Here is a 12,760-nt window from a genome sequence, read left to right as displayed (position 1 = left end):
ACTAATGTTTCAAGTTGGAGACACTTCATAGGACAGGGAAAGGTTTGGTGCATTGCCATTTTCAATTTCTCTAAAGAACACATTAGGGTCATAGAGTCATACAACATGGAAATCAAGACTTACATTCTTCCTAAAACTTCTCATAAACCTTTTATTGCATTTAATCAAACTTCTTCCATTCAGGACAGCAGTCCTTCAATTTAGTAGTCTTGGAAAACATGTTTATCAGCAAAATTTCTCCAATCAAGAATACATTGTGGGTTTTGTGGAACAGGGGTGAGTTTGGTGTGCTACCCGTTACAGTGAAAAGTAGGTTTGTAAATCAAAGACTTGCCCCCCAACAAAGTCAGTGGCTTTATGGTCTTGTGGAATGAGCTGCCGGAGGAAGTGGTACACGAATAACATGTAAAAGACATCTGAACAAATACATGGATAGGACAGGGATACGAGTCCCACACAGGTAAATGGGTCGGGCTTAGACGGGCACCTTGGTCGGCATTGATGAGTTGGGTCTCAGGTCCCGTTTCCGCGCTGTATTACTCTTTGGCTCCATGACGCGACAATGTAAAGTGCCAAATTAAAGGCATGTGATGGGTGATGAAGGTCTTCAGATTGAGTGGATCTGTCTGGAGTTGGTGCAAACAGAGGGAGAGGTGAATGAGGACGAAGGAATAAGAAAAAGCATTCACCTTGGAACAATGGGATATAAAATGATGCAGTTGCTGAAATCCTGAAATAAACGAGAATGCTGGAAGCACTGAGCAAGATGCACAACTTCTGCGGAGACCGGGAAATGCAATTAAGGTCACAGGATGATGAACTTTCGTCAGGTTTGCCAGCTTGTTTGCAATCCAAGTGTAAGATCCAAGGAATGGTCAGGGCCAACTCGTTTACTCACTTTACTTTTGGTAAGAAGGAAAATCACATATTAAGCCAGCCTTTCACCGGGGCCATGGTGCCTTCACGTACCCACAATAATCCTCTCCCACATGCCAGTACATGGAGTCAATGCTTCCAAATTTGAGTCAGTGTATAACGGGCAATGAGAGGTCTGGTTTTACATCTTCCTCCTCCGTTATATCTATCTCTTTGAAGGAGGCTAACTGAAACTCTTGTGTCCTTCGGGATGCTAACCGTAGGTTTCCTCAATGGGCAGCTGCTCTCCAGGTGCAGAGTGTTGTCTCAGCTTAGCCCTGGCTGGCCTCAGTCAGGGAACCTTTACCACTTGGCCTGCTTCCCTCTGCCTAGCCCACTCTGGTGGCCCTGTGATTGAACGCGAGATGGGCCCACCCTCGCAACTCTCCATCTCCCAGGTCAGTAGGAGCGAACGGATACTTCAAACACAACTCTCCCTCTCAGCAAACAAGCTTAATATTCCCCTTTTCATGTTGTTGCAAATACAAGTATCACAGGAACATCTGGGCAGATTTCCTTTTTCAATATTTCAATCATATTTCTCCTGTGTTACTAACAGCCACCTCATTGAGTTTTGTCCTTAGTAAATGCAGAGTAGACGATATTCCCAGGAGGTACACAGTTTTTGTTCTAGTTTGCAAATATGCAAACACTTGAATAGATTGCAAAATGAATAGACTGGAGGATTCAAGCCATCATTTCCTCTCTCCCTCTCCCTCTCCCTCTCCCTCTCCCTCTCCCTCTCCCTCTCTCCCCCTCCCTCTCTCCCCCTCCCTCTCTCCCCCTCCCTCTCTCCCCCTCCCTCTCTCCCCCTCCCTCTCTCCCTCACCCTCTCTCCCACACACACTCTCATACACTCTTATTCACACACACACACACACACTCATACTCTCCATACACTCACATTCAGACTCATTCACACACACACACACACACACACACACACACACACACAAAAACACAAACACATATGTGTGTGAATTGTTTTTCTTTATCCAACCGGTTCCATGAATCAAATACTGTACAGGTTATGAATTGTCTTGAATAAATATGTCATTGAAACAATGGTAACCTGTGACTAGGATGAGTGTAGTAATATATACAATGCAGTGACTGGGTGACCACCTTCCTCTGGATAGTCACTCTCCTTCCAATCACTCAGCGTTAAACATGGACACCGTTTCACCATAAAAGCGTTTGTAATTCACCCCTCTGGTCAAACACCATTGAGCAGTGGAAGAAGGGGGAGGATGGTGAGCAGTGGATGAAGTCGGGGTGTCTAGTGGAAGTGCAGCAGGGTTACAGAGTGTGAGACCGGTGAGATGCTCCCAGTGTGGGTATGAAATGGGGTGAGTGTGATGGCCTGAGAGGGGGTTTGTGTGTGTGTGTGTGTGTGGGGGGGGGGGGGGGGGTGGACCGGCTGTGCGTGTGATGAGGGTAGGGGGGTGCAGTGGCAGTGTGGGATGGGGACAGTGCTGGCAGAGTGTGCAGGGAGTGGGGAATGTGGGAGCTGGGGGTGTGGGATGGCCAGGGGGTGCGGGAGGGTAGTGAAGAGAGGTGGGGGTGGGGTGGGGTGGGGGTGGGGGTGGGGGGGCTGTGATGGCTGGAGGGCCGGGGGTGGAGGGGAGAAGAGCAATACCCACACTGGAAGAAAGGGATTGTGGAGAGAAGGTCAGAAGGGAGAAGAGGGAGGCAGGAACCCAGGGGAGGTGGGAAAGGAGAGTGTGGGGTTGCAGGATAGGGAAGGACATGGGATGTGCAGGAGATGGGGAGGGGAGAAGGGTAAGCTCTGCAGGGGGGAAGGTGTTGTGGGGATGGGAGAGGGAACATTGATTACAACAAAGAGGGACCCAGCATGGGGAGGCCAATGAGACGGTTAAAGGACTCAACGTGGGGGGGTGGGGGAGGGGGACTTGACAGGGGGTGAGTGGCGAGGACCATTGGGACTATGCTGAATACTTTTGTAATTTTGTGGGTGCCCTGTACGTGGGGACTCTTTGCATACTTGTGTATTGTTTGCAAAACTAAGAATCTCACTGTACCAAGTACATGTGACAATAAAGGCCAATCACCCTGCCTGGGGCATCTCCCTCGTGGTAGAGTTAAGGCCTTCTTGTGTAGCTGCAGGCACATTAACACACCACTTGCACCTTGCAGTACGTTGCAATGGTTCGAACGGGTCCTTCCATTCAAGCTTCCAGCAGTGTAGGGCACGGCTGCCAGACACACTGTGGTCTTGGCTGGCAGGGTGCACAATTGTCCCACTGTCAACAATTCCTCAACACAAATGAATCGCGATTATTCACAAAAAGCGAGTAACTCAGCAGGTCAGGCAGCATCTCGGGAGAGAAGGAATGGGTGACGTTTCGGGTCGAGACCCTTCTTCATTGTTCTGGAACTTGGGGCGGATTTTGACCTCTTCAGAAAACAGAACTGATCAACTGAGGGAATTGGGGCACTTCATAACCAATAATAATAGGTTAAAGGAACAAATACATTATTGATGGGCTATGAGAGTGAGAATGATATTGCTGAGGGAGTGGCTTGCCTTGCTCATCAGCTGCAGAATGGTACACCCTACTGAGCAATGCAAGGAATTGAACTCCCTGTAAATCTGTTTGTTATAAAAAGGGATGCTTTGTTGATTAGATTCGGGAACAAATTCTTCACTGTCCAGTTGTTGGAATGGACTGTGAAATGGGATCTCTGAACAACCAGCTGTGGGAATAGGAAGCCCTGCTGACGGGGAATGTGGTGTAGGGAAACAAAGTGGGTGACCACATGGTCAGGCAGATAGGGCAGGTTGGAACTGACCCCAGCCACAAGTTGCTGCCTCTTGTGGCCTACAGTAACCCACACCTGGAGACTGCATCCCCCACACCTCGAGGATGGGCTGCCGACCATTGTACATGCAAGGAAACAGTGGAAATGCATCCAAAATATTTGGTGTGCTGGGCAATGGGGCCTGATGCAGTAAAACTATTATCTTGCTCTCTATACATACTGAGCATGTGTAGTACTGATAACAGAGGACATATAAAGATGATTTAGAATGCTAGACATTTTGGATCAAGTTCTAGGACAAATGAATGTTCTGTTGAAATCACCTTTCAATAAAGGAATATGGACACAAACTGCTGGAGTAACACAGTGGGTCAGGCAGCGTCTCTGGAGAAAAAAGGATGGGTGGCTTTTCAGCTCAGGACCCTTCTTCAGAATAAAGGAAGTTTGTTCTGAAGGTGAACCCTGGACTCTGTGTGAAATGTCCCATCGATGTACACATACACACAACCAACCCGGTGTCAGATTGGGGCACCTTTCGGATGGACTGTGTTCAAGGAACATCTACACATCAGTGTGAGAACGGACTACCGTTACTATTGAATGCATAACCATCCTCGCTGTGGGAACGTGCTGGCATTAGCATTATGCTCTCCTACATTGCAATGGCCTTTAACATAATGTCACATCGTTATCCACAAAGTGATTTGGGATGTTCTACATGGAACATGCTAATTAAATGCTAGCCTTTCTTTTCATATTATTGACTAGTTGTGCAGTTTGAATTTTCTCTGAATCCAATTTTGGACGGAAGTATTTCACGACTTGGTGCGGAAGTGGAAGATTGAACTAATAGGATTTAGAACGGGAATATGTTATCATACCATATCATATCATATATATACAGCCGGAAACAGGCCTTTTCGGCCCTCCAAGTCCGTGCCGCCCAGTGATCCCCGTACATTAACACTATCCTACACCCACTAGGGACAATTTTTACATTTACCCAGCCAATTAACCTACATACCTGTACGTCTTTGGAGTGTGGGAGGAAACCGAAGATCTCGGAGAAAACCCACGCAGGTCACGGGGAGAACGTACAAACTCCTTACAGTGCAGCACCCGTAGTCAGGATCGAACCTGAGTCTCCGGCGCTGCATTCGCTGTAAAGCAGCAACTCTACCGCTGCGCTACCGTGCCGCCCACAATCAGTTACAGGAATTAGACACATTACCGGTTGTTAGCGAGAACTGGGAATTCCACTCATTGATTATGGAATGTTCTCCATCTCCAGAACTGCTCTGGGAAGGAGAATTGTTGCTGATAGCCGTGGAATAGAACATGTTCCTTATCAACTACTGGAATGGTAAACATTCCCGAGGTTGTAGGAATGGGAGAATGAGCTTTTGGGAATAAAGCAAAGCATCAGACAGCTAACGTCATCTGCACCTCAGCTACGCTCTATCCTGGCCAATAAGTTCCCTCATTTCAGGTGGTGAGTAAACCATAGTCGATCGCAACCTTCCTCTACACTATCCCAGCAATATTCTGCAAGGCTTTCGACAGACCACAGCTCCATGCACTATTTAGTTCCTGTCATTTTCACAGAATTACCGAGCAGATCACTAATAAACTGCTGTGAATTAACAGATGAAATTGGCAAAGAGTTGCTGGGTTTATCCCACTGCATTCTTGCAGAGAAAATAGGTTGAAACACCAAGGTGGATGGTAAGCATTGCATCTTCCAGAACGACTCCACTAAAGTTATTTTCTTTAACCTCTGGAACCTGACTTACTGGATAACTGTGGAAGTGAAGTCAAATTTCAGGATTGGAAAACTACGGCATACGCAAGGAACATTGTACGATGTTGGAAACCAGCTTTGGATCCAATATTGTTTGTGTTGACTACCCAAGCAAGGCCCTAACATTGTAATTCCTGATTTCCTTCCCAAGGAAGGAAAGGTAGCTGTGCTGACGGCATCCTCCCCTCCATTCACTCACTCCAACACTGGAGCACAAACCACTCCCAGAGTTGAGCCTTCCGATCCTGCTAACTGAAGGGGAAAGGAAAGAGTTGAAGATGGAGCGAAAGACTTCCTTCTGCAGCTCCCCCACCGAAGGATGAATGGGCCACCATAGCAAGGACTTACTCGTCCCCTTGCCCCTCGGGCTCAGAGTGACAACCATGTTTAAGTGGGAATCCAATGGTGGGGGAAGATGGCCGGTGAATAAGTCAATGTCTTGGCAATAAAACACTGCATGAGCACAAAAGCAACAGGTTCCAACAGCAGAATAAAGCAACCCAGCGCAAAGACAATCAGGTGGAACAGTCTGACGGCAGTCAGATGGAAGGGCAGCACAGTCCAACACAAGAGTGGTCCGACACGAGAAGAGCTCGACCTGACTGGAGAGCATTGCAATTCAATGCAACAGTTCAATGGTCCAATACAATGGAAAGGCCTCTCCTTATAAAGGTGTGATGGTCCTTTGAGCAAACATCGTGAATACTGGCATTAGATGGCATTTCACAGGGCTGATCCAAAGGCTGACAGACATATTTAGTAGGTTGGCACCAGGTCAGTGCCATACAAAGAGTGTGGGGACGAGAGGAATGGTTCCCAGTGTCAGCTCCTTCACCGCCTAACTCTTGTGGCTTAGCTCCTGTGTGGTTGCCGTCACCTCAACGTCAGACAGTTCTCCAGATTCATCCCTTCTCATTAACTTGGTGGCTTCTGCGGCTTCGGGAACAACCTCCATGTTGTCTTTATCGATCAGTTGGATCCATTCATCTGATGGCTTGGCGCCAGCGTTGAGTTCACCCTGTGTGGACGCATCTCCCCCTCTCCCATTGGCAGTTCCCTTCTCCATGACTGCGGCCCCATCCTCTCCTTGCCTGGTTATCGTCAAGCTCTTCTTCTTTCCACACAACCTGCCGGAGAGAATGTAGGGTTACCAACGCCTTACTTCAAATTTATCATTCGAGCATACAGCATAGATCTGTGGCATGGTGGGTCAAACTCATAGAGTCATCGAGTCATGGTGTCGTGCTTCATGAAACATGCCCTTCGGCCCAACGTGCCCACGCCGACCAGCATGCCCCATCTGCACTAGGCCCTCCTGCCTGCTTTGGCCCATATCCCTCCAAACCATGTACCTGTCCAAATGTTTCATTTTAATTTAGTTTCGAGATACAGTGCGGAAACCGAATCCACGCCGACCAGCCATCCCCATACGCTAACGCTAACGCTATCCCACAGACACCAGGGGCAACTTACAATTTTACCAAGGCCAATTAGCCTACAAACCAGCACACCTTTGGAGTGTGGGAGGAAACCGGAGCACCTGAAGAAAACCCGTGCAAGTCACGAGGAGAATGTCCAAACACTGTGTAGACAGCACCATAGTCAAGCTCAAACACGGGTCTCTGGTGATGTAATGCAGCAACTCTACTGCTGCGCCACTATGCCACCCCTTTCTTAAACATTGTGATTGTCACTGCCTTCTCCAGCAGTCTATTGCGTATACCTAACACCCTTTGGGTAAAAAAGTCGCCCCTCAGGTTCCTATTAAATCTTTCCCTCCTCACCTTAAACCTATCTTCTCGGGTCCTTGATTCCCCTACTCCAGGTATAAGATGATCTTAGACAGTTCTATGAGATCACCTTAGGATAATGGTCAAGATTACAATGTAGATGGATTTGTTTCTCAGACAAGCAGGGCTGAGTAACTGGTTACCAGAGGATACTGAAACACCAGGGGGTAAGGAGGCAATCTGGAGAGTCCCAGACTATACAAGGGACCCAGGGAACCAATGAGTTAGGGAACACAGAGAGCTCAGGGAAGATCAGTAAAATACAGAGAGATCAGGGAAAAAGAGAGGGTTCAGGAATACAGAGAGATCGGGAATACAGAGAGTTCAGGGAATGAGGAGCTGAGATGCCTCCTGCTGCTTCCACTCCTTATATCTTACTATCCCTGTTTTCCGTGAAGATCCAAGCGGCTCCTTGCCCTCGCTGTGACCCTCTCACCTTGCATGTCCATGGAGTTTAGGACCGTGGGGACTGGTGTTTTCTGAGGCTAAGAGACCATCCCGGCTGCTGCTGCTGCCTTATGTCGTAGCTCGCAGCTCGGGGCTGAGTTCAAGGGGGGGGGGGCTTTGTCCCCCAATCCCTCCGGCCCACGGGAGATTCCCAGAATTGTGGACTCTCCCAAGTACCGATAGGGACAAGGTTCCCGAGGGAGGCTCAGCCATTAATGGGCCGAATGGCCTAATTCTGTTCTTATCACTTATGTCCTTTTGGCCCCACATCACCCGCCCCCCCCGCCCCCGCCCCCCAGCTCACCTTTTGCTATAAATGATCATCACTCCACCGATCAGGATGATGAGCAGTGACGCGATTATGGCCGTCACAATCAGCCAGTCTGAGCGAGAGAGAGAGAGAGAGAGAGAGAGAAGGTCAGTCACTGTGACCCACAGCACACCCACCCTCCTCCAACAATGCAGTTACATTCCCCTAATCCAGCACCATCCCCACTTTGTACTGACCGACGGTTTTCTGGATTGTTGGATGTTACTCCAGTTGATTCTCGAACGTATATTTTTATTAAATGAATCTATTTTACATGTTTTATTAAGAGTCTGACGAAGGGTCTCGACCCAAAATGTCACCTATTCCTTTTCTCCAGAGATGCTGCCTGACCAGTGAGAGTTAATTTCTGTGTCTGTCTTTAGTGTAAACCTGCATCTGCAGTTCTTTCCCACACATTTTTATTTCAATTTTACGCATGTTGCACAGTAGTCAATAAATTCTCCAGTGGATACGGTGAGTTTGAAGGGAGCAGGAACCGTACAGGCCCCTGGCCTTGCCCACATTTGCCCCTTAACCCACACACACCCCTTGTCCCACACCTACACCCACCCCAAACCCACACCCACCACAAACCCACACCCACCACAAACCCGCACCCACCCCTTGCCCCACACCCACCACAAACCCGCACCCACCCCTTGCCCCACACCCCCCCAAACACACACCCACCACAAACCCACACCCACCCCAAACCCACACCCACCCCTTGCCCCACACCCCCCCAAACACACACCCACCACAAACCCACACCCACCACAAACCCACACCCACCCCAAACCCACACCCACCCCTTGCCCCACACCCACCCCAAACCCACACCCACCCCAAACCCACACCCACCCCAAACCCACACCCACCACAAACCCACACCCACAATCCCATACCCACCACAAACCCACACCCACCACAAACCCACACCCACAATCCCACACCCACCACAAACCCATACCCACCCCTTGCCCCACACCCACCCCAATCCCACACCCACCACAAACCCACACCCACCCCAATTCCACACCCACCACAAACCCACACCCACCACAAACCCACACCCACCACAAACCCACACCCACCACAAACCCGCACCCACCACAAACCCACACCCACCCCTTGCCCCACACCCACCACAAACCCGCACCCACCCCTTGCCCCACACCCCCCCAAACACACACCCACCACAAACCCACACCCACCCCAAACCCACACCCACCCCTTGCCCCACACCCCCCCAAACACACACCCACCACAAACCCACACCCACCACAAACCCACACCCACCCCAAACCCACACCCACCCCTTGCCCCACACCCCCCCAAACACACACCCACCCCAAACCCACACCCACCCCAAACCCACACCCACCCCAAACCCACACCCACCACAAACCCACACCCACAATCCCATACCCACCACAAACCCACACCCACAATCCCACACCCACCACAAACCCATACCCACCCCTTGCCCCACACCCACCCCAATCCCACACCCACCACAAACCCACACCCACCCCAATCCCACACCCACCACAAACCCACACCCACCACAAACCCACACCCACCACAAACCCACACCCACCACAAGCCCGCACCCACCCCACACCCACACCCACCCCTTGCCCCACACCCACCCCAAACCCACACCCACCCCAAACCCACACCCACCCCAAACCCACACCCACCACAAACCCACACCCACAATCCCACACCCACCACAATCCCACACCCACCCCAAACCCATACCCACCCCTTGCCCCACACACATCCCAAACCCACACCCACCCCAAACCCACACCCACTGACCAACACCCACTTACCCACACCCACCCCTTACCCACACACCCCTTGCCCCACATCCATCCCTTGCCCCACCCCCACCCCTCAGCCCCACACCCACCCAGCCCCACCCCCACACCCACACCCACCCCTCAGCCCACCAATCCCTTGACCAACACACCCTTTACCGAATACTCACCCCTTGACCCACACCCACCCCTCACCCACACACCCCTTGTCCCACACCCACTCCCTTACCCCAGCACCATGAATATAATGGGTGACCAGGTGCTCCAGGACACGACCTGGCTCCTGGCTCTTTCAGCCCTGAGTTCAGCTGTTCCCTCACTCCAGGAAGGTTCACCCAGTGCCCGTCAATTTGGCCAGGCTTTACCGGGATGTGTGGAAGAGAGGGTTTAAGGAAGGCGGGTGTCTTACCCAGAGTGACTGCGGGAGACTTCTCTCCCACAGCTGTTGTTGCCGGCTCGTTCCATACTTTCTCCAGGAGATTGGGTTCTGGGGCTTTGGTGAAATTAGGCTGAGCTTGAGATAACAGGGGGAAGAAAGAGCAGTCAATTCCAGCCTTAAAGGGGGAGTGCGATTTGAAGAAAAATTCATATTCAACAGAAAAATATCTACAGTCCAATGGGAAAGATTAGATTGCACATGCTGGGACCCCAGGACTCAAATCCTTCCTCAGGGTTTTGGTGATTTAATAATTCAGCAGTGCATGTTCCCCGAGACATGACGACATTTTCCTTTACAATCCACTAATATAATTGATCCATCTTTGTCTATCAACGAGGGGAAAACAGAGAGAATAGAGGTCATTGGGTGGAGTGAGTTTGTTTTAGACAAGAGTGAAAAAGAGAGGTTCAGGTGTCAAGGTAGGGAGGTGTGGGTCGTTGTACAGGAAGGAAGGAAGGTCCTAGCATTATCCAGGAGAATATATTAACCAGGAAGGAATACTAAAGATTGATTAAGGTTGAGAGGGTTGAGAAAGCCAATATTAATCAGGAGTGAAAGGATGGAGAGGAGAGGCGTTGTAAACCAGGGGTAATATTGGGGGGATGGGGTTGAAAAGAGACCCTGTGGTAAGTGGGAGTGTGGGAAGGGAGGAGAACATCAGTTAATTAGATGAAGAGAGAGTCAGGGGCAAGGTGGTAGAACCCCAGTGTGAAAGTGAATGGGGAGGTGATGTACTATTAAAGTGAGAGTGGTGAAGGAGGTGAGAGCCAGTGTGAACTAGGAGTGATGGTTTAGAAAGCGCATCAACACCTCTACTTCCTTAGAAGCCGTAAGAAGTTGAGGATGTCCTCAACAATCCTCACCAAGTTCTACAGAAGTGCCGTAGAAAGCATTGTATTGGGATGCGCCACAGTCTGGATGGGGGAACAGCTCCATCCAAGGCCTCAAGAAATTGTAGAGTTGTGCATAGCCCAGACCATCGCGTAAACCAACCTCCCCTCCATTGACTTCAGCTGCACTCATGCTGCCTCGGCAAGGCCACCAGCAGATTCAAAGGTCCAGTCTCACCCCCAGTCACTCCCTCTTCTCCCCTCTCCCATCAGGCAAGAGGTACAGAGGTTTGAAAACGCATACCTCCAGATTCAGAGACAGTTTTTTCCTAGCTGTTATCAGGCAACTGAACCATCCTCTCGTCCACTCGAGTGCGGCCCTGACCTCTCATCTACCTCATTGGAGACCTTCAAACTATCTTTAATCGGACTTTATCGAACTTTAGCTTGTGCTAAATGTTGTACCCTTTGTCCTTTATCTATGAACTGAGGATGGCTTGATTGTAATCATGTATAGTCTTTTCTTTGACTGGATAGCACACAAACAAAAGCTTTTCACTGTATCTCGGTACACGTGACAATAATAAAGTGAACAAAACTGAAACTAAACTGATGTGGGTTCAGATAACCATGTTAACACGTGAGACCGGGGGAGAATGTCAGTATCAATTAGGAGGGAAGGGTGAGAGAAGAGAGCCAGTATTAACCTTGAGACAACAGAGCAAGTAAAAGGTCGGTGCTATTGAGGCAGGAAAGGATGCAAGGGAGAGTTAATATAATAAAATAACTGCAGATGCTGGTACAAGTCGAAGGTATTTATTCACAAAATGCTGGAGTAACTCAGCAGGTCAGGCAGCATCTCAGGAGAGCAGGGATGGGTGACGTTTCGGGTCGAGACCCTTCTTCAGACTGATGTCAGGGGGGGGCGGGACGAAGGAAGGATATAGGTGGAGACAGGAAGATAGAGGGAGATCTGGAAAGGAGGAGGGGAAGAGAGGGACAGAGGAACTATCTAAAGTTGGAGAAGTCGATGTTCATACCACTGGGCTGCAAACTGCCCAGGCGAAATATGAGGTGCTGTTCCTCCAATTTCCGGTGGGCCTCACTATGGCACTGGAGGAGGCCCATGACAGAAAGGTCAGACTGGGAATGGGGGGGGGAGTTGAAGTGCTCGGCCACCGGGAGATCAGTTTGGTCAATGCGGACCGAGCGCAGGTGTTGAGCGAAGCGATCGCCGAGCCTGCGTTTGGTTTCGCCGATGTAAATAAGTTGACATCTAGAGCAGCGGATGCAATAGATGAGGTTGGAGGAGGTGCAGGTGAACCTTTGCCTCACCTGGAAAGACTGTTTGGGTCCTTGGATGGAGTTGAGGGGGGAGGTAAAGGGACAGGTGTTGCATCTCGTGCGGTTGCAGGGGAAAGTGCCGGGGGATGGGGTGGTTTGTGTAGGAAGGGACGAGTGGACCAGGGAGTTACGGAGGGAACGGTCTCTGTGGATATAGCTCAATGGTCATCTAATATGAACTGGAGCTATGAAAGGGAAGGAAGCTTCAGTTTTATCCAGCAGTGAATGAAGGGAGTGTAATATCTGTATTATCCTGTCTGTCTGATGGTCTCCC

The 12,760-nt window shown here is 50.0% G+C and overlaps 1 protein-coding gene across 1 annotated transcript in view; it reads right to left on the bottom strand.

Annotated features, from left to right (window-relative positions):
* Nucleotides 1-1,765: 1,765 nt before the first annotated feature.
* Nucleotides 1,766-12,760, bottom strand: part of cd44b (CD44 molecule (IN blood group) b) — a 32,747-nt gene continuing 21,752 nt past the window's right edge. Inside the window, exons 6-8 of the mRNA XM_078415063.1 lie at nucleotides 10,283-10,387; nucleotides 8,042-8,120; nucleotides 1,766-6,627 (exon numbers count right to left, since the gene is read on the bottom strand). Of these exons, the coding sequence (XP_078271189.1) occupies nucleotides 6,339-6,627; nucleotides 8,042-8,120; nucleotides 10,283-10,387 (473 nt within the window). The 3' untranslated portion in view covers nucleotides 1,766-6,338. The remainder of the gene's footprint in view (nucleotides 6,628-8,041; nucleotides 8,121-10,282; nucleotides 10,388-12,760) is intronic.

This window comes from Rhinoraja longicauda, chromosome 18, assembly GCF_053455715.1.
Source record: "Rhinoraja longicauda isolate Sanriku21f chromosome 18, sRhiLon1.1, whole genome shotgun sequence".
In the NCBI taxonomy this organism is placed as follows: Eukaryota; Metazoa; Chordata; class Chondrichthyes; order Rajiformes; family Arhynchobatidae; genus Rhinoraja; species Rhinoraja longicauda.
Note: the sequence above shows the minus strand (reverse complement) of the source record. Positions and strands in the feature narration are given on the sequence as shown.